Consider the following 22,867-nt stretch of genomic DNA (forward strand, 5'->3'; position numbering starts at 1 on the left):
CACAGGAGGCGGGGCGCGAGGGGGCGGGCGGCGCGCGGCAGCCGGGGCGCGCGGCGGCGGCGGCGGCGGCGGCGGCGGCGGCGGCAGCGCCATGTCGATGGAGGACCCCTTCTTCGTGGTGAAGGGGTGAGAGCCGCCCCTCGGGCAGCCTGCCCGCGCCCTGGGCACCGCGGAGGGACCGGGCAGGGCGCCGGCCGCGTCCCCGGGAGGAGGGGAGATGCTCACGGCCGGCCCCGCAGCAGGGGAGGCCCGGGCAGCGGGTGGGAAGGAGGGGGGAGGTCTCTGAGGCGAGGAAAAATGGCGCCTTTGTCCTCCCCCTCCTCTGGCGTGGTCTGGGGTGGCCCCGCGCCCCGGCCGGGATGTGCCCGGAGCCGAGGGCCGAGCGAGGAAGGCCGCGGGGCGAGGCAGGTGCCGGGCCGCGCTGGGGCCTCCCCGCACGGAGCGATCCCCGCTCCCCGCGCCGAGGAAGGCGGTGGAGGAGGGTTTGTAGGTGTCCCCCCGGGAAGCGAGAGGCGCACACACCGGCACAGCCCGTCCGGGTGTCCCTGCCGTCAGAAAGGAGGCAGCTGGAGCTTGGGAAGTGTCATCCTGCAGCAGGCAGAGACGGGCTGGCTGGCGAGTGGGTGGCATCCCGGGAGGAAAGATGGGGAGGAGCAGGGACCAAGCTGGGCAAGGATCTGCGGCTTGGACAGTGGCTGTGAGAGGAAGCAGGCAGAGAAGAGTCTGAACAAAGACAAACGCAAACCAAAGCGAGTCGAGGCGGGAGGAAGGGACAGTTGTGATTAATACGCTGAAACGACCTTAGTCTCTGAAAACCACACTGAGGCCACCTTATGTGGAGTGACCCAGTGTCACGGTGAAACAGTCCTTGGGAGCAGCAGAGGTGCACCTTGGGGAGCAGGGTGGGGGAGGTGTGGTGGAAAGCCCTACAAGCATGAGGGGTGTGGAAAGGGATGCTGGTGCAGCCAGGAAAATTCAGTCTCTCTGCTAGGTTGAACTGGTACTAAGGGGAAAAAGTACGAGTGGCAGGGGTGAGGAGCAAACATCCTGTCAAACTTTCCAGAGAGCTTCCCATGCCGCAGGGGGAAGGGCTGGGAGGGGAGAGGGGATCTGTTGCCGCTCCCAGCGTTAATTATTTACCCGACAGGTTGGGGTGGAAGGGGCTGGTGGAGGCCGTCCACATTGTGTTCAGTTTGCTTTCCCTGAGTTCATAACTCCTCCCACTGGAGGATATCCAGCTCTGCTTTAAATTCCCGTTTGTGGGTACTTCCCCAGATATACCCAGCTGGGAAAAAAGAACCCAAACCAAACTTTCGCTAGCAAGTAGTGGAGGGAACAAAGCTCCAGATCCTCAGTGTGGGCTGCTGACTTGAGGGCACTAGATGTGGCAGACTACGAGCTGTGGGTGTGTGAGGGAGGACACGTGTCAGAGTGTCAAGAGTGCAGCTCAGACAGCAAAGTACTGCAGGCCCTGGCATAACATAAAGAGAGCTGTGATCCTGGCCTCTCAATTCACCCATCCTGGGCTTCCCCCACTGAGAACCTGCTTTCCTTCACTGGGGAGAAACATCTGCATCTTACCTCAATGCTGTCTGGCAAGCTCTTGGGCTTGCAGTGGCCACTTTCCACACCAACAAAGGTCTGGTCACATCTGCATCCCTCATCCCAGCTCCCTGTGAACCTGGGAGAGCAGATCACTGCTCGGGACCGCAGAGTCTGTATCGCGGAATCACAGAACGTTGCAAGTTGGAAGGGATCTTTAGAGATCATCTAGTCCAACCCCCCAACCAAAGCAGGTTCCCCTAGATCAGGTCACACAGGAACACGTTCAGGTGGGTTTTGAAGACCTCCAGAGAAGGAGCCTCCACACCCTCCCTGGGCAGCCTGTGCCAGGGCTCCCTCACCTCAGCAGTCAAATAGTTTTTCCTTATGTTTAAATGGAACTTTTTGTGTTCCAGCTTCTTTCTATCACCCCTTGTCCTGTCACTAGATACAACAGGAAAAAAAGTGATGCCCCAACCTCCTGACACCCACCGCTTAGATATTCGTAACTATTAATGAGATCCCCCCTCAGTCTCCTCTTCTCCAGACTAAACAGCCCCAATTCCCGCAGCCTTTCCTCTTAAGGAAGATGCTCCAGTCCCCTGATCATCTCGGTAGTCCTGTGCTGGACTCTCTCCAGCACCTCCCTGTCCCTCTTGAGCTGGGGAGCCCAAAACTTGTCAGAGTGCTCCAGATGAGGCCTCACCTGGGCAGAGGAGAGGGGGAGGAGAACTGTTTGGGGTTTTTTTTCACCACCTGGGTATATCTGGGGAAGTAGCCACAAACAGGAGTCTAAAGGAGAACTTGATGTCCTCCAGTGGGAGGAATTATGAACTCCAGGAAAGCAAACTGAACACAGGGTGGATGGCCTCCACCAGCCCCTTATGGACCATGCCCACCCTTCCAGATCCACTTTCCCCGACCACAGAAGCAGTGTTCAGTGCTGTCAGCAAAGCCTGTCTTCCCATGCTCTGAACACACTCATGTCCAAAAAGCTTAGAGCAGCAGAAAAGACTTGTGTTCCCTAAGCCAGCCCAGCACAGCTGTATGTTTTTTTAATGCTGAATTTAAATAAACAGCTCTGCACCCAGCAGGCCTGCCTGACTGTGTTGTGGGGACAGTTCCTGTAATTCTGTGTGCCCTTGGGGTGTCTTACATAGGTAGTCTGGAGTCTTTAGAGGAAAGCTGTTGAATGGAATGTGAAACATTAATTGCCAAAGAGCTGCCTTGTTCAGACACTGCCCTGGCTTGCCTGTGTGACACTCCTCAGAAACCTCCCCTAAAGAAACAGGTCCCCTGTAAGTTGTTGCCGCTCAGCACTTTGTGCTGCAAGAAGACATGGGACTTTCCAGCACGTAGAGCAGATCCTTATTTTGCCAAATAAGATGTCATGGTTTGACATGACAGTGTTTTCTGGTGAGGGGCAAGGGGCTGTAAAGATGGCTTCTGTAAAAAGTTGCTCAAAACTCTCCCCAAAGCACAACACAAACTAAAAGTTGTTTGAAGGAAAGATATTTGGGAGAGAGCTGGGCTTTCCTGCTCACCTGGACATGGGGCAGTCTCCTCATGACTGCTGACAGCAACTGATGCTAATCCCTTCCTCACTTCTCTTGGCTCACCCTGGCTGCAGGGAGGTGCAGAAGGCTGTGAACACTGCCCAGGGGCTCTTCCAGAGGTGGACGGAGCTCTTGCAAGATCCCTCCATTGCCACGAGAGAAGAAATTGACTGGACTACTAATGAGCTCAGGAACAACCTGCGGAGCATCGAGTGGGACCTGGAAGACTTGGATGAAACAATTAATATCCTTTCTGTGGTCCTTTGGAGGTAGGGGCGTGCAGTGCTCAAGTTGTGCTAAGTAGCCAAATGCCAGTGCTCGCCAGTAGTTCCTTTTTGCAGATACCAGGGCTGCTGGGGGATGGAATTTTGCATTCCCATCAGCTCTTCTCCAACTGCAAATGAGAAATTAAGGCAAAGGCATTCAGCAGAAGGGTTCTCCTTTTGCCTTCTCGTTTTCTGTTTGACAAGGTATATTCTAAGATGCTTTATTCTAGAAGGCCTGTTGTGTTGTATGAATTTGGATTAGCCAGTCACACTCTAGGCTGCCTTCCAGAAATAACTCCTTTTCCCCTGTGTCCATCTGAACGCTCCTGAAAGCTAATGTGCAGCATCGGGGAACGACATGAATGCAGGAGGGAATCCTCATGTCTGGTGCATGTTCCTGCAGGGCCTGGTTTTTCCCTCCAGCTTTTCACACTCTGCTAATCAAATGTTTTGAAGAGGCAGAGCAGAGTGGGCACTGGGCAGACCCTTGGAGTTTGTGTGCTCCTTGACTCGCCTGCTACGCATCGTGGAGGCAAACCCACGCAAGTTCAACCTGGATGCGACAGAGCTGGGCATCAGGAAAGCCTTCATCACCAGCACGCGGCAGGTGGTCAGGGTAAGGAGCCCAGGGGTGGCAAGAAGTTGGTTAAAAAAGGAGAACTTGTGGCCATTTCTTTGCTGAAGTGGAGAGCAGAGAATAAACCCACTACCTGCTCGCTCTCAGGCATCCTCCTCTTCCCTGTGTGCTCCCTCCTGGGGCTGCCCAGATGGTTTTGGGGCTGCAAAGGTGCAGGTACTTTCCTTTTCTGCTCCTGTCCCTTTGAAGACTTCACACCTCTTGGAACAGCGAGCCTGGGACCCTATAGAAAGTGAGACAAGAGAGTAAAAGACCCCACTGTGGTGCTAGGGAGGTGGAGCCTCTTTTCAGTGTTGAAGGAAATCATGACTGTCCTGTGCACAGAATGGAGGTGAACCTGCTTTAGCAGGGGGTTGGACAGGATGATCTCTAGAGGTCCCTTCCACCCCCCACCATTCAGTGATTCTACGCTTTTGTAGTGCTTTTTCAAAACCAGAGAGTCCACTCACTTTGAATACTGACAGATGGTTAAAGCCTTATTTTACTGACATGGTGACTTCAACTTCCTACCACTACAAAATAGTCCAAACAACCACTAGATTTATTTTTAACTTGGGGAAGATTTAGTTATTTATTTATTTTTAGTTTAAGCTCCTACTTCAGAAGCAAAAAAAAAGACTTTAACAACTTGGTAGTAATAAACAGAGAAGAGATGTCTTACTAAAAACTTCACTGCCTAGTAACAAGCTGCTAGTTAGGAAGTTTTCTCCCTATTAATAGCTATGCTGAGCAAGGCTTAGTTTCTGTTGCCCCTCATGACTCTGATGTTCCTGCTTCACAAAATGCCTTGGTGTGGCTGGAAGCAAGGTTTTTACCCTACTTGCAGCCCCTTAGTCTGGGTGCAGTTTCCAAGGCTGGGAATTGATCCCAAAGCAGTGCTGACCCCAGGTAGCAGGTGTCTGCTCACTGCCCTGCTCTCAGTATAGTCTGCTCCCCAAAAGAGCAGGATCAGGCAAGCATGTGGTCCTCTTTTTCTTGGCTGAAAACTGCTGGCTAATGGGTTTTGGAGCAGCACCTCTTACTGTTAAATGAAATTATCCATCTGACTTCCAGTTATTGTGGAGGAATTTGTGATGCACAGCAGCATGTGTGTTAGCTGGTAAGAAATAGCCCATTGGAATCTGGTGCTCTTAGGGTGGTGGTTTTTACATCTCTGAAGAGTGAAACATACCAACTGTTCTGGTGGATCAACACCTGCTAGATCACATTGACTACTTGCTAATCTACCCTATGAAGACCAGACTAGGTTGCGATGAGGAGCCTCATGTATCTACTGATCCATGGGAGCTCAGCAGCCAAACTTAACTCATCAAAGAGAAAATGTAGGTGCAGTCAGAGAGGATGGCCACAGGAGAGGGAATCTGTCTCATCCTATGTGGTATAAAACCAGCTGTGAATAAAGTACAGGAGGTTACAGTCTTCCAGAACCTTGAAGAACGTGACTTATTACAGTCTATCAAAGGAGACGTCAGTTAAATGTCACAAAGTGTTTCTGGCTGTAGTGGAGCAAAATGAGTAGGGGTATTTTCAAAATATGCCATTGCTGTTGCTTCTGATATTAGTTAACTGCCATGGAGCTTTCTAGAGTATCCTTCTAGGCTCTTGGGAAGTGTGCATTTTCAAAGAAAATCTCCCTTTCCTCACTCCCCTTCACACAGCTTTGCTGGGTATAGACAGCCCTGTAGCACCCTGAAACTGCCTGTCACCTCAAATCCAACGCTGACATTCTTCTTCTTTCTTTGAACAAAACAGGAAATGAAGGATCAGATGTCAAACTCCTCCATGCAAGCACTGGCTGAAAGGAAAAACAGGCAGGTGAGACCCAGAAACTGAGCAAGTTGAGTGAATGCAGTGGCTGTTTGGTACTTCAGGGAGCCAGGAGGATTTGTCAGCTCTGGCAGCTGATATCTTTACAGTTTGTGTTAGGTGAAACTTCCATTTTTACTTCTGCTGAGACCCCACATTGTAAGGTAGAGTGTGTAGCATTGATCAAAGCTGTGTAAAAGCTGTAATTAAAATCTATGTCCTGTCTGTACTTCACCTTTTTGAAAACTCCTGTTCTGGGAGGGGGCTTTCAGCAGAGCTGTGTGCTTGAACTGCGTGTGTTTGCTGACCTGAGAGAGCTGGTTCTTGCAGGCACGTTGCTGCCACCCTCCTCCCAGCCTGTCTCTCAGAGCAATAAGTCAGCACTCACCATCTGTCTCCGTCTTCAGATCTGGTTGTGTACAACTGTCAGTGTTGCATCACCCTGTGAAAAGGGGAATCTCCCTCCTCCTCAGACTCAGAATCCATGTCAGTGAATGTAATCCTGCCTTCTGCTGTATTTAGGAGCCAAGATGCTGCAAGATCCTCTCACGCAGCTGCCTCTTGTAATAGTTAGCCATGTTAAGAAGATGGAAGGAGCTCAAGGAGTCTCAGGTTGTCTGCACTTGTAATCTAAGGAATAGAAATAGGTGCAGCTTGTGCTTCCTTCTGGCTGGCAGGGAGGCTGTAAGGAGATCTCAGAGCTGCACTTTGTACAGGGAATTTATCTGCCTGCATCAGGCTTACTGCTTGTGGCAAAAATGATAAACTGCAACAAGCAACTGAGAAGCCTAGAGCTGATCCCTGAGCTTGTTAGGGGGTTAACTGACATGCTTGGCAAACACTCGAAGCAGCCAAGTCCTTACACCCTGGCTCAAACAAGTCTGTAGTTGTCTCTGCTTTCCTTTGTGCAGAGTTCCTGCAGGGGACCATGTGGCCCAGCTCACATGGCCACAGCTGGTCAGGAAAATTGACTTCCCCTTGCTGCCTTCCTCTGGCCTTCACTCCAGACCACAAAGCTTGGGCTCTCCTGAGCTGGGCTGCAGTGGCTTTTCCAGCGTGCCTGTGTGTCTGAGAGGCTGGCTAAGGGCAACCTGACTCTCACAGGCTAAGGCTGGCAAGCAGAGGCCTTTCTGTTGAAGCCGCAGCAAAACTAGTGCAGCATGTAAATAAGCTGGCCACAGACTGGAGAGAACCAGGAGCTTGCTCAGTGTCTCAGGAGGAAAAGGATGCTGGAAGTGTGTGTGGTACGGGAGTACTGATTACCTTGCCTGCCTCCCCGCTGCAGCCATAGACATGAGGGTGTTGCTAAAGGCTCTCTCTGCATCTGTTTAGGCGCTCCTGGGAGAAAGTGGGAGTCAGAGTTGGAGCTCTGGACCTGACAAATACAGCCGTCTGGACCGGGAGCTGCAATTAGCAAACTCACACTTCATTGAGGAGCAGCAAGCTCAACAACAGGTAAGGCAGCTGGCACTGAGCTCTGCTTGCCAAATGGGTGCCAGGGGAGCGAGGTGGGAGCTGTGAGAGCCAACAACAATCCACTTCTCGGCTGGTCTGCATCCAGCAGCCTGGCAGCCTGCCTTTTCACTTGCAGCATAGACCTGTGCATGCATCCCTGAGTTAAAAAGCCCTCCAGGCTTGTGTCTTCTGCTCTGTACAGAAGGCAGGCAGAGTGGTCTGGAAGATGTAGCTTTAATACTAAGCTTTAATCCCACGAGGATTGCTGAAATCCCTGGAAGAGCAGAAACATTGCAAACGGAAAAAGAGGCAGTTTCTCTTATGCAACTTCCCCTAGTTAAAATAGCAGCTGAGGTTTGCTGTTGTTTGTGTGCATCTTCTTTGGAACAGCCCAGGAGTGGGAGCACGTGCCCTGCTTCCTTTTCCTGCCTTTGTCAACAGCAGATCCTGTGAGAAAGTCTCTGCGAGGGCTTTGCGAGAGCCCCTGGCGAGGTGCTTCCCCAGACGAAGTGGCCCAGCCTCAGAGAAGCTCCCGGGCAGCCCCACAGGCAGCAGCCCACCCAAACACAGGCCTTTGAACAGGCAGCTTCTCAGAGGTGCTGAACTCAAGTAAAGCTCCTGCCCTGCCCCAGCTTTCAGAGGAGTTTTACCTACTGACTCCAGGAAGATAAACAGATTCAGAAATAGGTAACTAGGGTAAACCTAATCCTTAGTGTGACTGTGCCCTGAAAATGACTTAAAACATCAGCAGACCTATTCCTCTGGCATGTTGGGAGCCAGGCTTGCTATTTTTAGCTGTAAAAGCTGTACGAGCCTTTTACTCACATTAACCCCTTGTTAGCTGCAGCTACAAGGTTTCAGGTTGCATTTCCCAGGCCCAGGCCCAGCCTCAGCGTGGCTCCAGCAGAGAGGGGCTGGTGGAGGCTTCGGTGACCAGCCCCCGGGGCAGGGGGTACAGGAAGGAATGGAGGGGGGAAGGGCTGAGCTGAGGCTGGATTTGCAGGAATGGCAGGAGCCTCCAGCCTGCTGTGCTGTGGGGATACCATGCTGGGGAAGCTTTCCTGCCACTGTCACTTCAGCCTTTCTTAGCAACGTGGTCCCTCTTGCTGTTGGTTTAGGCCTGTGCCAGGCCCCACAGCCCATGCTGGCCGAGCAGCCCGTCCACCAGATCCACTGGTTCAGTCTGCTGATGGCCCTTTTCCCTTCTCTTTGGCCCCAGTTGATTGTGGAGCAGCAAGATGAGCAGTTGGAGCTGGTCTCTGGCAGCATCGGGGTGCTGAAGAACATGTCCCAGCGCATCGGTGGGGAGCTGGAGGAGCAAGCGGTGTAAGTGTGAGCCGCTGCAGCACAGCTGGAGGCCTGCACACAGCTCTCTGCCCCTCACAGGGCCTGGAATTTATTAGTCCCTCAGGCAGCCTCTCCCAGCCAGCCTTTGATTTTAGGCAGTGGAAAACATTTCTTCCTGCAGCCTGTAAGGATCCAACCACAGTCTGGGTCCTTTGAAAGCCCAGAGCTCGGGCAGGCTTAGCTGCCAGGTCACCTTTCCTTCTCTCTCCTTTTTACACCCCCTCCCTAAGGCACACAGTTAGCTCTTGGGCTCCAGGCAGCCAGGGAGGTGCTGTGGAATGGGGATAGTGGGTGCTATCCCACTCCCTGGGGTTTGCTGCTGCCTCTGGATAACTGCTTGACTCTGGAGTTCTCAGCTCTGCCTCCTGCTCTAAAACACAGCACCACGGAGCTGCTATTCATAGTTAAAGCTAAAAATAACCCTCACTCGTGCCAAGGGTTAAAGGGGAGCTCACAAAGTAATTTGCATCCAGCATTTACATACAAATTAGGTTTTTTTTCCCCCAGTTCTTTTCCTTTTCAAGCAAGTGCATAGTTCCCAGTCCTGCAGGCTAACAGCTATGGCCTCCAGAGAGGCTTTATGCCTAAAACAACTCCTTGCTTGGCTACTGGGAGTCTGGAGGGCTGTGTCCTTGGTGAGGTGATATCTGTGCTGGAGAGGGGGAGCTTTAAACCCACCTCCTGTGTGAAGTCTTGCAGCAGGAGAGACTCCTGCTCTCACAGAAGCAGATCAGTGTGGTGTGTTGTTTCCACAGCCTCACGTAAGCCAGCAGTGCTTGCAGGTAACTACTGCAGTGAGGGTTTTTTACAGCTCTTTCCCCACTGACTAAAGGCTTAACACATGCCCTAGAACTCCAAATGAAAGAAACTGTCCTTTTAAATGTGTTAAGCTTTAAAGTCTGCCTGGCTGGAGCCAGTTGACTTGGTACCTTGATTCTGGATGTGGTGGTTTCTCTTCAGATGAGTTCTTGGCATTGACAAAGGCACAGCTCCAGGAAGGCTGAGATTCATGGCAGTGGCTGTGTGGAGGAAACAGAGGGGTAACTTCCATGCAGAGCTTAAAAAGCACCTTAAAAGCAGTTGCAAGTCTCATTCCTCTTTGATATGTGTGACTGGAACAAGATTTTAGCTTCAACTGCAAGCCCTGAACAAGAAAGAGATTTAAAGTCCAAGCTGCCACCTCCGTCTACCTAATCAGAGATTTTTAAATGAGACTTTCCTCTCAAAGAGAGGGAGACCCCCACCCCTCACCTGGCAGGGGTGTGGAGAGCTCTGCTGTGACCATGCAGCGGGACCAGCCCCACTCCCAAATGACTTCCCACTTCCCAACAGGGCAGAGCTGCTGCCTTCACCAGGCTTTCCCCCGACACCCACCTTGGATTCTTTCAGGAGGCTGTGTTCATGTGTGACACACCTGTGTTTTGAGCAGAGTGTGCTGACAAAGCCCGAGGGGCTGTGCCCCTTGCTGACGCTGCTGTGCCCCACTGCTCTGTCCCCAGGATGCTGGATGACTTCTCCCACGAGCTGGACAGCACTCAGTCACGGCTTGACAACGTCATGAAGAAGCTGGCCAAAGTGTCTCACATGACGAGTGGTAAGTCCTGGGAAGTGGGATCCAGGCCTGGAAAAGGAGAGACAAACCCTCAGATCTTCAGGCTGGGACGCTACACGCTCCCACACACCATCCCAGAGCCAAGTAGACGGAGGGAGCAGCTCTCAGAGCTGCTTGAAAGAGGGGGAAGATTTCCAAGCCCTGCAGCTGCTCCTGCCCAGACACTGCTCTGTAGCTTGTCCTTTGTTTTATTTACAGATGCCTTTCTATTTATGCTGCTGCTGCCGTGGGGGGAAAATCCCCCTCTAGATGGTAGGAGGGGAAGCTCTGCAGACTTTTGCTCTGCTGCAGTTTCCTGGGCTGCCTGAGAAACAAAAGCTTTCGAGGCACCATAAAATACTCACCGCAGTGTGTTGCTTCCCCCCCACACACCAAACACAAACCCTTTCCTAAATCCCACCGGCCCTCGGGCTGGCTGGCACCCGCAGGCTTCTTGTCCGTCAGAGGCAATTTCTGTGAAAAGTCCTTATAAGGCTGTGCCTGCAGGCGGGGGCTGGCGGGGCAGAGGAGCAGGAAGCCCGGCGAGCCTGCCGGGAAGTCCCCAGCCCGGCCGGCGCCACCTCCCCCGCCCCCTGCTCCCTCCCCCTGCCCCGGCGGCTCGGGGGGCTGGGCAGGAGGAGAAGCGCTGCTGCTCTGCGGGATTAGGCTGGACACGGGGTTTAGGAGGCTGGGGAAATCCGGCTCTGGGGGGACCATCCGGAGTGCTGACAGTGCACTTTGGGGCACTCCATGCCGGGTGGCAACACAACCAAAAGGTCATTGCGGAGTGTTTTAGAGAGCTCATTTCTTCTCTCCCTGGCATAGCACGAGGGCTCTCCCCGAGGCAGGTGCTGTGCCAGGGTCCGGAGGTGCCAGCAGCCTCCTCCCCCTGCCACACCAGCACCTCACAGGGGCTTTCTCTGCCGGCACAGACGTGGCCACGGCCAGAGAGCAGCTTGTGGAAACCTTCCTGGTGCCCTCCTAAGGGAAGCTGCACAAGCTCTTCCTGGCAGAGCTCTTTGGGGCAGCTCCCACCAGACCCTTTCCTGTTACTTGGTTGGCAGACAGCAGCTGCCCCTTCCTCCTGACTGCTTTTTACCTGGTGTATTGAATCTATTGGAACTTGAATGTTTGGGGAAAAGCCTCAAAATTCCCACCCCTGGCCACAAAACCAGGTGGTCCTGGAGGAGAGATGCTCCCTCCCCCTGGGCCGCAGTGGGGCCTGCTGCCAAAGGAGCTGCTGCTTTGGCTTTTGAGGGTTCCTTTAAGCTTAAATTGGGCTCCTAGCAGGACAGGAAAGAAAAGCTCTCCCCCGAATTTCCTTCCCTGTTAAAGCAGGAAGACTGGCACTTCCTTTTCCTTCCAGATCGGCGGCAGTGGTGTGCAATTATCGTCCTCTTCACCATCTTGCTGGTGGTGCTCATCCTGTTTTTTGTCCTGTGATGGACTGAACTTCCTGGGACGCCCCCTCCCAGCCCCCACGGTCCCCCCCGGCCCGGGGAAATGAAAACTCTCACCGTTTCCCTCCGCCCCGGCAGGAAAACCCGCGCGCAGCTCTCACCGTTCTGCTGTGAGGACCGCGGGCGGTGGCTCCCCCGGCCCCGGGGAGAGGGCGGGGAGGACAGGAGCTGCCTCCTCCCCCGCTGCGGTCTGAGCTGCACCCGGCCTCCAGCTCTGGACCCAGGGGGCCGGAGCCCCGCGCTTCCCCCCCCATCCCGGTGCAGGTAGGAGCCGGCTGCAGGCTGAGCAGCGAGTCCTGGGGAGGACGGGATGGGTCGGGGGGGAATGAATGAATGATTTCACTGAGCATTACAAACTACATCGCCGGCTAAAAGCATCGCCCGGAGCAGCGGCGGCGTGAAGACGGAGGGAGGGGAGCCCCGGCCCAACTCCTCCCATCCCGCGCCGCCTTCCTGCCAGGGGCGGGCTCAGTGCCGCCGGCTCAGCCCTCAGCTTCCACCGCCCCCGGGGAAGGCTGCAGAGTGTGTAGCATCCTGCCATCGGCCACAATCCAGCACCCCAGCGCCCGAGACTCGGGGTGAAAGCTGGCAAACAGCCGTAAGCCGGGGAGCCCCTTCCTCCAAGCTCTGACCACGGCCTCCTGGGCTCCACCGGCCTCTGCAGCACCGTGACTGACGCTTTCTTTGCCCTTGGATAACCTAGTAACTGCTTCTGTTTAACAGCTGCTTCTCTTTGGCAAGTGATTTGTCAGGTCTAAAATAACTTATTTTTTTTAAGGAAAAACCCCCGACTTTGGAGGCTTTTTGTGCTGATGGCTGGAGCCACGTTCTCTCTGCTCCCCACACGCCAGCAGGGGAACGGGGCTCAGGGAGAAGTTGTAAATAGGATGTCTGAATTAACTCCCAACTGCTGGTTTTTTGACACTTGGGTCCCGTTTCTCTTATCCCTTTCCCTTACCTTCGGGTTGTGTGTGGCTGGAGCTGCCTCCGCGGTGCCAGACAGCCGAGTTCTGTCCCTTACGTGGTGAGCTGGGAGTCAGGCAGGTGGTCGATACCAAAACAAGGAGCAAGCCCACCCTGGCAGCAGCAGTGGGGAGAAGCACAGGTGTGGCTCTCGCCTTGCAGGATGTGGGGTGACTCTTCAGGACAGCAAAAATCGTGTCTCACTGCAGCCTGCTCCTGTCGTTCAGCTGCAAACAGCAAAGGCTCAGGCTGGTCTGGCTGGTGCCTCCCATCTGGGGCTCAGATGGGCCCGGGGGAGGAAGGAAGTTCATCCGTGCTGATGCTGAGACCTCTGCTGAAATCACAAGTTGACCCTGAAAATCATCCTCCACATCCTTCCCTCCCTCCCTCTGGGCTGCTAATCCCACCCTGAACGCCCCCCCTGGCTTTGGGGCTGGGTGCCTGTCCGGTGCCCTTGTGCCTTGCTCAGTTCCCGTCACCAACGCACATGCGCCCTTGGTGCTGACGGCTTGTGGCTGCTCTCGGCCCTGGTAGAGCACCTCCTTTCTCTTGGTGGCCTCCTTTTGGGGGGCAGCTCCCCAGTACCCCTCTGAGAGTGTGTTGGGGGGGGGGGTTGGGCAGCTCCCATCCCCGTGTCCTTTGCAGCGTGGTGGTGCAGCCCCCGGGATGCCCCTGCGTTAGCCCAGCAGACGTTCCCACCAGACTGCCTGCCTTTGGTCCCCTTTGCCCTGTACATTGGCTTCTGTAGTGGGTGGTGCCTCTCCTGTGAACACTCAATAAAGGCATTGCTGCTGCCCAGCCCAGCCCAGCACACAGCACCCGTTGTTCTCACCGTGACCCTCGCTTGGGGACAAGCCGGGAGGGCTCCTGGCACCAGGAAAAGCACCCTCCAGCGTCTGCCAGGGACATCACCCTCCTGGCTTTTAAGGCATGGGCAGCAGCTGCAGTTTTGGGGTCCCCAGCCATCGCTGCCCTGCCTCCCTTGTTTGCTGCCCATGCTGCTGCTGTCCCAGGGTGAGTTTCTCCTGTGGCTGGAAGGAGCCCCCTGAAGCAGCAGGAGGAGCTCAGCCCCCCCTCTGGTCAGCGATGGATCCATGTGGGTGCATCCCTGCCACTGTCCCGGCAATGCTGTCACCCTGAGCCCCCCCTGATTGGAAAGAAGAGGTCTTCCGCTAATCCAGCTGCCACCCAGGGCTTCCCCAGTCCCACAACAGGGTCAGGCAGCAGCTGTTAGAGCAAGTGGGCTGTGGCCAAGCAGGCAGCAGAGAGCCTGAGCCCACCCAGAGATCCACCAACCGCAGGCTACCTGAAGGGGCAGCAGGGAGAGCTCTCCCAGCACAGCTCTCTGGGGAGGGGCAGGAGCTCTGTCCCCATGTCCCCACCCCACAGACCACAGAGCTGCTCCTGCCCTTGGCACCCCCACACCCTCAGCACCCCCACGCCCCTGGCCCCATACCCCCTCCCCAGCCCCCGTGCCACCTGCAGGCCAAAGGCACCGGCTTCTGAGGTTACATACTCTTTTTTTTTTTTTTCTTTCCAGTTTGAAATAATTTAAAAGGAGCCCAGAAGTGCTGGCAGGGAACCCCACGGCTCCTGGGGGCACAGAGGCGAGGTGTCCTCACGGCTCCTGGGGGCACGAGGCAGAGTGTCCCCACAACGGGGCAGCTCCTAGAGACGCTGGGCACTGTCTGAGGGGATCCTCAAGTCCTTCATCTCCCCGAGGGCTGGGAAGCCCCTTGCCCCCGTGGCACCAGGGCAGCTGCCGTCCCGCGGCATCCTGGGCCATCGGCCTCCCCCCGCCGGGGCTAGCGGGGGCCGTGCCGGGGGTCCCGCGGCGCGGGGCGGTGCCTGAGGACGCGCAGGGTGAGGGTGTCTGCGTGCAGCAGCAGCTGGCGGATGCGGGGCAGCCCCAGCACCGACACGGCCGCCCCGTTGACCTGCAGGATCTCGTCACCCACGGCCAGCAGCCCCGCGTACAGCTTGGCCGTGCCCGCGTCCGCCATCTCCTGCACGTACACACCTGCCGAGGGGGACGGGGAGGGTGAGCCCCCAACCCTGTGCTCCGCCCAGCAGCTGCATGCCAGGCCCCAGCACAGCCACAGAACAGATGTGGCCTTTGGGACGGGCTGAGGGCTCATGGCCACACGCGGTCCCTCATGCCAAAGTCACACGTGGCAGTGTCCCATCCACCGCCACCCCCCCCGGGGCTGAGCGGGCCCCCGGGCTCACCCTGCGCTGGGGCCAAGCTGCGCCGAGCCTGCCCTGTGCTCCGCGTACCTGTGTCGGGGCGGCCGTGCCCGGAGGTGACGCGGAAGCCGAAGGCGCCGTCGGGGGGTCTCTGCAGCTCCAGCTGGCTCGTGCCGTCAGGGAAGACCTGCAGCACCCGCCCCACGGTGTGCAGCCGCCCTGGCGCCCCGATGTCCTCCACGCTCAGCGAGCGCCGCGGCCCCGGGACCCCCTTCCTGTGGGCAGAGGGCAGAGGAGGGAGCACCCCGGGGGGGCTGCTGGGGGCCACGGCCGAGCACCCCACACGGCGTCCCCTGGCCCCGTGCTACCTGTCGGCCGTGGGTGCGGGCAGCAGGTACGCGCTGGCACGGGGGGCTTTGCCCGGCACAGGGTGCAGGCTCTGGACAGAGGCAGCTTTTCGGGGCTGGCAGAAGGGTGAGACCTGAGGAAAAGGGCGTGGTTAGGATGGGGATGACTGTGAGGAGGAATGACACTGCGTGGCACCGCAGCCCTTCACCTGCCGAGGCCAGGAGGGCATGAAGGCACCTCACACCCTCTGTCCTGCTCCAGAGCCCTCCCCAAACCACCACTGAGGAGGGACAAGACGGTGTCATCTCCCACCCTGAGCTGGGACACTTGTGGGGAGGCACCTCAGTGCTCAGCATACTGGGACACGCCAGCCGTGGGACACATCAGCCGTGACCCCATCTCATCACCCGCCACAGGGTGACATTTCCAGCTCACCAGCTGCAGGGACTGCAGGGAGGGCGACTTCTTCATGCCAGGGCTGCCCGGGGGGCTGCCGCTGGGGCCCGGGAGCTGCTCCATGCTGTAGCAGCGGAAGCGGCCCAGGCGCTGCTTGGTGCTCTGGCTCAGGCTGCATAGGAGCTTCTTCAGTCCCGATGCACTGCTGCCCTTGCGACTCACCGCCCGCCCCAGCTCCCTGTGTGGAGAAGGACAGGTCACCTACCCTGTGCTGGAGGGAGGGAAGAGCAGGGTGCGCCCTGCACCCACCATCGCAGCCTTGAGAGCTGCAGCAGGGTGAAATTAAGGTGCACGGTGAGATTGGGGTACAGCCATCCACCCCCCCAACACTAACCCAGCATGCACAAGGAATAGCTTTGCAAGCCAAAGCGATCTCAAGGGCTCCCTACTCATTTTCCCCATAATTTCAGGGGTTCAACACCTTTCAGACCTCCCCTGCTCTCCGCCTGAAGGGATCACATCCTGCTTGAAAGCCACAGTACTGCCTCCAAACCCTCCTGCCAGGCCCAGACCTGCTGCACCTGGGCACAGGTCCAGAGGGTTTGTGTATGGTAAGCCCCAGGGCAGCCCCGGGACTGGCATTCCCCAAAAGGGAAGGTCTGGCACTGAGCTGAACACCTCCACGGCTGCCCACCATTGTGTGCTGCAGCACCTGCCTGGCAGAACCAGATGTGGGGTGAAATGCAGCTCCCCCAAACCCACTGGAATACAGCAGCAGAATGATGACCCTCATATTGGGAGGTTTTTAGTGCTGAATGGAAGAGTTCCAGTGGGAAATCCTCCAGGGCTCAGGCTGGCAGCATCTTGCTGCACAGGGATGTGAGCTGCCCAGTCGCCCTCACTCACCCTGGTGCCACGCTCCCGGCTGGGTGCTGCTGCTGCTGTGCTCCAGCTGTCCCAGCAGCTTCCCTGGGGGATGGAGCAGCCTCCTGGGGCTGGAGGCTCGTGGTGGGCTGCGATGGTGCCCCTGGAAATGCAGCAAGACTTTCACCTCCCCACCTTGTTGAGGATCCCCATGGCCACCCCCATCTGCAGATCTCTTACCTCTGCCCATCCCTGGAAGGTCCTGCCCGCGGGTGTTGTTGCAGTTGTTGGTGGACAAGGCACGGAGGGGGCCCCCCGGGAGCCACCTGGGGCTGCAGGGCCCCCTCCCCTGCCCCGTGCCTCCGGGCTGGGGGGCTGCAGCGCTTCCCCCATCAGGCTCTGGGCCCCGGGCTCCCTGGCTCGACGCCCGGCGGCTGCTGCCAGAGAAGAGAGCTTTCCTGCAAGGCACCTGGGAGCAGGCCTTGGTGGTAGGAGAGGGAGCAGGGACGTGGCTGCCAGTCCCCAGCTGCGAGGAGGGGTCCAGGCACTCAGTGGGCTGCTGTGGGGCAGGAGTGGTGTTTCCCACCTCCATGCTGGCCCTCAGATGCTGGTGGGGGTCCTCATCATCCCGGCTGCCAGCTCTCCCCAGTGGTTGCCCTGTCTGGCTTGGGGCACCTCCTGAGCCTCCGTCCCCTGCGCGGGAGCCACCGCTGCCCACACACGTACCCGTCCCAGTTCTGGCCTCCAGCTGCGGGGCGGCACGGGGGGCCCTGCGCCCATGAGCCCGGGGGTCCCGGTGCCCCCGCGGCTGGGGGCTGTGAGGTCCTGCCTCCTCGCTGTCCGTCCGGCAGCCGTCCGAGGTGTCGGTGCTCTCCAGGGCCGAGTCCACCTCGTCGACGTTGGTGACGTCCCCGATGTACGTCTCCTTGATCTTCTCGGTGTGGATGCGCTGCCGGGAGGGGAGGATCCACAGCGGGGACCCGCGGGGGCCCAGAGCCCTGGTTTTGGGCTCCGTGCGGGCAGCGCTTGGTGCCCCGCCGGCCCCTGGGACGTTTCCTTGTGCCACGGGGCTGCTTTTGGCCTCGTCGCTGGCTGCTGGTGTATCCGTGCCCTGGCCAGCAGCAGCACTCAGGACAGAGCCGCAGGCGCTGCACTTTACCCCGGCCGCCAGGTCTCCGCTCCGGGCTCCGGGCTTGTTGCCAGCGGCAGCCGGGTCAGGCGAGGAGAGCGTGGAGCCCAGCGCCCGCCGGTGCCGCAGCTGCAGTCGCTCCAGGTACCGCACCTCGGCGTCGCGGGCCGACTCGTCCTCGAAGCGGACGCGGGACGGGGAGGGGCCCCGGGGCCGCCGCGGCCGCCCGCAGCTCGACTCCCCGCTCGACGAGTCGCTGAGGCTCCCGCCGTCCCGCGGCACCGCGCTCGGCCGCCCGCTGGGCTCCCTGCACGGGGACACCGAGCTGCCAGCGCTGCCCGGCTCCCTGCGTGGGGACACCGAGCTGCCAGCGCTGCCCGGCTCCCTGCACGGGGACACCGAGCTGCCAGCGCTGCCCGGCTCCCTGCACGGGGACACCGAGCTGCCAGCGCTGCCCGGCTCCCTGCGTGGGGACACCGAGCTGCCAGCGCTGCCCGGCTCCCTCGGGAACACGGGGCAGGAGGGAGGGGGAAAACCCAGGGCAGGGCACGTGGGGAGAGGAAAATCCCCCCACCCCCCACGATGCTCCACTGCAGGGTACGGCCCTGCTCCCTCTCCAGCCCTGCTCCCTTCTCCAGCCCTCTGCCTGGACCTGCAATCACGGAGGGGCTGGCGATGCCCCACAGCCACAGCCTGACCTCCACCGCCTTTCCCCCGCACCAGAGCACACAGTTTATAAGGGGCACCATTAATGCCTCCACAGTGACAGAAAACACAATTAACGCCCGCTCCCTGCCCCCAAATTACACTGCAACGACTTCCCATGGGCAAGGGGCTGCTCACGTGAGTGTGCAGGCAGCAGGTCACACCCCAGCCCTGCACACGCCCTGACACGCTTGGCACACGCGTTTTCCCCCGCAAAGAACCCTGCGGGGCACAGGGGGAGGCAGGATGTGGCCAACGGTGCGGGCACTGACCTGGGGCGCGGGCCGGCGGCGGCGGGCAGGAGAAGGATGTCGTGGCTGGCGCGCAGCGGGTTCGTCCGAGCCTTCATGCGGGCTCGCTGCAGCAGCTGCTTGGCCTGCTCGTGCCGCGGGCTCAGCTCCAGCTCCTGCCTGGGGACAAAGGCCCTGCGGCCCCACGGCGGGGAGGGGGATCAGGAAAAAATAACAGGGATTAGACGTGGTTTAACGGTGACGACGAGGCTGCTCTGCCCAGAGAAAAATGGGGCCTGGCTTCCATTGATGCTGGAATGCCAGGGGCCAGCCAGGCAGGAACGCCCCCAGTGCCAGGCAGGAAGCTTGCAGGGGGCTTGCGCCTACACTGGTGATGCTTTGAGGGGAGGCTCAGCACCCTCAGCACCTGCTGCTCGGGCTTTGCACCACAGGTGTCCTAGAGGTGGAAGGGGAAACTGAAGCAGGTACTGTTTCCACTCCGTGCTGGTGTCAACCCCACAGTGGATGTGTGTGCAGGTAGGTTTGGGATGACCCTTTGTGACCTGGCTGCCTTCTCTTGCCTTGCAGGGGGGCTTCTCCTGCACCCACTGCCCCCCCTGCCCCGTGGAAGATCTGCCCACTGTGGGAGGGCACAGCCCTGCTCAGTGCTGCCTTCCCTGTTGGCCATGGCCCTAATCCCCCTGATTAAAATAATCAGCTCAGGCAGTCACTTCAGGGAGCCTGGCCTTAACCTCTTCATGGCAGGAGGATGGGCACACAAAAAGCCCCCAGTGCAGCACCTTGGAGGGAGACCAGGCTTCCCCCTTGCCAGGTTTTGTCTGCCCTTGCTCTCAGGGAGTGCAGCATCCCCAATGGTGCCTTGCTGAGGTGGCCACCACTGATCAACCCCAGGTGCCAAAGCGCTGCAGAACCAGTAACCACAATACAGGAGGGTCTTCCCCACCCCTCAGCCCCCTCTGCAGCCCCCGAGCCCCTGGCCTCGCTCCCAGCCCACCTCTGCCCCCCCCAGCCCACCTGCCTGTCCTACCTCTGTATTTCTAGTCGGTACCTCTAAGGTTTATTGTTCGTCCAACAAGATTACACATGCCAGCTGCCTCCATCCTCTTAAGCACCTGCAGCAAATTTCTGTTCCATTCTCTTCCCCAGCTCCTTTCCCACCCTGGGGTCCTGTGGGGACCCTCAATGCCCAGACACCACCCGGGCTTGGCCCAGCCCTCCTGCCCTGCTCATCCTGAAGTGTTGCTGGAGCCCATCCCCAAGCGTCAGCACTGCTTCACGGGGTGCATTTAAAACACAAAACTGGGGAGGGGGAAAGAGGGAAACGTTTGTCTCTGCCACACTGGGACTGACCTACCTGCTGCCCTCAGTGTCCTGCAGAGAGACCCCCGAGTCCCAGTCCCCGTCGCTCACCAGCATCTCTGAAACACAGGACGGGGAAAGGCATCAGCCTGGCTGATTGGCCCTGCCCTTCCCCTCCCCCCCTGCCAAGAGGACCCCCCGGACCCCAGCCTCACAGCTCAGTCTGCCCTAACACCCTTTTGGGGGCTATCCCAGCTGCTGGGCTCTGGAGACACTCCAGAGGAGTGAGACAAGGGGCAACAACACCTCGGGGAGATGATTTTGAAGCAGAAACTAATTCCTTTTCCTGGTGGCAGCTTGCAAAGGGGAGATGATGCTCTCAGCCCCCGAGTGCCCCAGAAAACTTGTTTCTTGCTCTTTGAGCAGTGAAAATTCCTGACCAGGACGCCGGCAAGGATCAGCAGCACCCACAGCATCCTGGGGATGACACTCCCTGTTTGGTTTGTGGGTACCCCCTACAGCTGCCAGTGAAGGGGATGCAGCAGTCGTGGGAGCATCCACCTGACCTTCACCCCAAAGATTTCCTCCTCTGTCCCTACTGAAACAGCCGCCGGCTCCCCGCCATACGCACCAGGCGCAGCGAGGCCCAGCACCTCCTGCAGCAGCCGCCGGTTCCTCTCCACCCGCTCGGCCAGCGAGAGCCTGTCCCAGCGCTGGGCCGCAGCGGGGGCCGCAGCCGGACCCCCCCGAGCCCGCGGTGCGGTCCGCGCCTCCTCTCCCAGCGACGGTGTGCGACGGAGGGAGGCAGAGCCGCGGGACGCGCTGCCCTCGTCCCGGCGGAGCTCGGTGCCTCCCGGCACATCTCCCCTGGGCGCCGGCACTCGCCAGAGCCCCGGGGTGCCGGCGCGGGGGGCCGGGGGGCCGCTGGCCAGGGGCTCCCCGCTGTCCAGCAGCCCGTCCGTCAGGTAGGTGCGGAGCCGAGCCCGCGGGTCCGCCGCGTCCTCCCCCGACTTCCCCCGCTGGGGACGGGGCTTCTTGGGCGAGGGGCGCTCGGGGGCGGCCGCGGGGGTCCCCGGCCGGGCCCCCGCCCGCTTCTCCTTCAGCGCCTTCACCTTGCTCTCCAGGACGGCGTGAGGGCCGCGGGCGGCTTCGGGGGGCTCCGGCGGGGCCGGGGCTCGGCCGCCGCTCGGGCCGTGCTGCCGGGGGGGCCGCGGCGCCCGCCGCGTCTCAGCGGGAGACACCCCGTCCATGCGCCCTGCGGGGAGAAAGCCCGGGAGGGTGGCGAGCCCCGGCGCCCCACCCCGTCAGCCCCCCGCAACCCGCATGTCTCCCGCCTGCCCCAGGGAACCGCACACGATGCCGCTGGGCACAGCCCGGCCGGCAACGGGACGGGGACGTGGCACAGCACCAGCAGCCCCCCCGCACCCACCCGGGGCACTGACGCTGAACCAGCATCGCTCAGGAGCAGAAGGAAGAGGGGAGCGGGGCTTCCCCAAGCCGGAGTGCCTGACGCGCTGCTGGGGTTGCCCTGCGGCACGCAGCAAGATGCCCCGGAGGAAATCAGCACTTTGCAAGCCAAATCAAATCGCCACACGCGCCCGGAGAGAAATCCCTCCCGGATCCAACTCGCCCAAGGGGTCACCATAACACAGAGCAGCTCCCTGCTCCAGCGCAGCCCCAGGGTCACGGGGGTCACCCGTCCTGCACCGGCCCCGTGGTCCCGGCGGCACCCGGCAGCCGCCGCCCCGCCGCGAGCATCCCGGCGCCGCTGGTACCCTCGCGGGAGCCTCCCCCATGCCGGGGCTGCGGGAGCATCCCCGGGACCCCCCTGAGCCCCAGCACCCCCCTCATCTCACCGCAGCCCCTCGCTGCCCCAGGGCAGAGAGGCAGTGGGACGGGGCAGGGGGCGGGAGGCGAGGGCTGGCCTTACCCCCGGAGCAGCATCGGGAGAGGGCTGGGAAGAGGGAGCAGAAAGCGGAAGAAGGGAAGGAAGCAGAGGAGGGGAAAAAAAAACCCTATTAAAAAAAAAACCCAACCCAGGCCAAGGCAGCAAATGGCAGCCCCTTGAGCCGAGCCTGAGCGCAGCTGCTGGGCCGGGCTGCGGGGCCGCGGCCGGCCCTGCCTCCCGCCTGGGCCCGGGCTGCCGCCGCCTCCTCCTCCTCCTCCGCCCGCCTCCGAGTGGCACGCGGCCAAATCCTGCCCCCAGCCCGAAGCCACCGAAGTGCCTGTCCCCGCACCGGCCGGCCGTGGGTCCCGAAGGGAGTGGGGACTCAACCCCCCGGGCCGAAGGGGCGCCCGGCTGCCCGGGCCGGCCCGCAGGAATGCCCTGTGTCACGGACACGGGTTTGCAAGGGGAGCCCGGGCCTCAGACTTCGCCGCAGGGTGCTGGGTGCCTGAGGGGGCTGCCCCACACCGCTGGCTGGGGCCTCGGGAGGCCCGCAGGATGGAGAGGGGGTAGTGGGTGTTGTCACAGCCCTGAGAGCAGCAGGACAGGCTGCGGGTCTCACGCACCCTCTCGCGAGCACCAGGCGATTGCAGACCGGCTAATGGCCCTGCTTTCCCAGAGCCACACCCTGCCCGGGCCCACGAGTGCCAGGGCCCACGGGCACCTTCGAGCAGGAGGACAGTGGAAGCCGAGTTTGGCACATCTGCACATCCTCCCCGCTAAAGCAACCCCTGTCCTGCCGAGCTGCCTTTCCCAGCACACCCACTCCTCCCCTGAGCCCCCGCACGACTCCTCACGCAGGACGGGGGTCCCGGGTGGGCCCTGCTTACCTGGGGGTGCCGGGGCTGCCGTCGCCGGTGGGCAGGAGGGGCGCCACTCCGGCCGCCGCTTTAAGCTGCAGCTTTTGATATTCGTGATTGGTTTCATAATCCCGATCAAAAGGAAATCACCAGGATTATGAAATTGTTTTAATCCTCCCGGGCCCTGGCCGCCCCGGCCACTGCCAGCACGAGCAGCAAGAAATCATTCTGATCTCCTTAAAACATCCCCTGGCTCCCGTCACGGCCTGCACTGAGCCCCAGGGCTCCCGTGGGGACTGGCCCTGCTCACACTGAGCGCC

General features: G+C 59.6%; 2 protein-coding genes and 1 long non-coding RNA gene across 5 annotated transcripts; 1 reads left to right on the plus strand and 2 right to left on the minus strand.

Moving 5' to 3' along the window:
* Positions 1 to 45: 45 nt before the first annotated feature.
* Positions 46 to 12,582, plus strand: STX6 (syntaxin 6). Its single transcript, XM_062003711.1, has 8 exons — positions 46 to 126; positions 3,173 to 3,342; positions 3,886 to 3,980; positions 5,754 to 5,816; positions 7,140 to 7,262; positions 8,482 to 8,588; positions 10,109 to 10,203; positions 11,567 to 12,582. The coding sequence occupies exons 1-8, from the start codon at positions 92 to 94 to the stop codon at positions 11,641 to 11,643; spliced, it is 765 nt and encodes a 254-aa protein (XP_061859695.1). The 5' UTR covers positions 46 to 91; the 3' UTR covers positions 11,644 to 12,582.
* LOC133626217 (uncharacterized) lies at positions 2,661 to 12,334 on the minus strand. Of its 3 annotated transcripts, XR_009819373.1 has the most exons (6): positions 11,718 to 12,334; positions 9,984 to 10,230; positions 9,539 to 9,628; positions 5,708 to 5,796; positions 4,075 to 4,224; positions 2,661 to 3,492 (listed from the first exon to the last, which is right to left on the minus strand). It is a non-coding gene; the product is annotated as an uncharacterized LOC133626217 (long non-coding RNA). The 3 variants fall into 3 exon arrangements; XR_009819372.1 differs by lacking the exons at positions 2,661 to 3,492; positions 4,075 to 4,224 and having other exon boundaries at positions 4,562 to 5,796; positions 10,024 to 10,230; XR_009819371.1 differs by lacking the exons at positions 2,661 to 3,492; positions 4,075 to 4,224 and having other exon boundaries at positions 4,562 to 5,796.
* A 1,565-nt stretch (positions 12,583 to 14,147) lies between the features above and the next one.
* Positions 14,148 to 21,771, minus strand: KIAA1614 (KIAA1614 ortholog). The gene is given in 10 exon segments (XM_062003734.1): positions 14,148 to 14,643; positions 14,901 to 15,085; positions 15,179 to 15,291; positions 15,594 to 15,792; positions 16,461 to 16,627; positions 16,630 to 17,854; positions 18,525 to 18,677; positions 19,858 to 19,921; positions 20,434 to 21,605; positions 21,733 to 21,771. Coding segments are annotated over 9 exon segments (2,940 nt in total). The 5' UTR covers positions 21,053 to 21,605; positions 21,733 to 21,771; the 3' UTR covers positions 14,148 to 14,428.
* Between the last annotated feature and the right edge of the window lie 1,096 nt (positions 21,772 to 22,867).

Source organism: Colius striatus, chromosome 10, assembly GCF_028858725.1.
Source record: "Colius striatus isolate bColStr4 chromosome 10, bColStr4.1.hap1, whole genome shotgun sequence".
Lineage (NCBI taxonomy): Eukaryota > Metazoa > Chordata > Aves > Coliiformes > Coliidae > Colius > Colius striatus.

Coding starts and splice junctions, on each gene's coding strand:
- STX6 (XM_062003711.1), top strand. CDS start 92: ATGTCGATGGAGGACCCCTTCTTCGTGGTGAAGGG. Junction 5,817..7,139: donor CTGAAAGGAAAAACAGGCAG/GTGAGACCCAGA, acceptor GCATCTGTTTAG/GCGCTCCTGGGAGAAAGTGG. Junction 8,589..10,108: donor GAGCTGGAGGAGCAAGCGGT/GTAAGTGTGAGC, acceptor CTCTGTCCCCAG/GATGCTGGATGACTTCTCCC.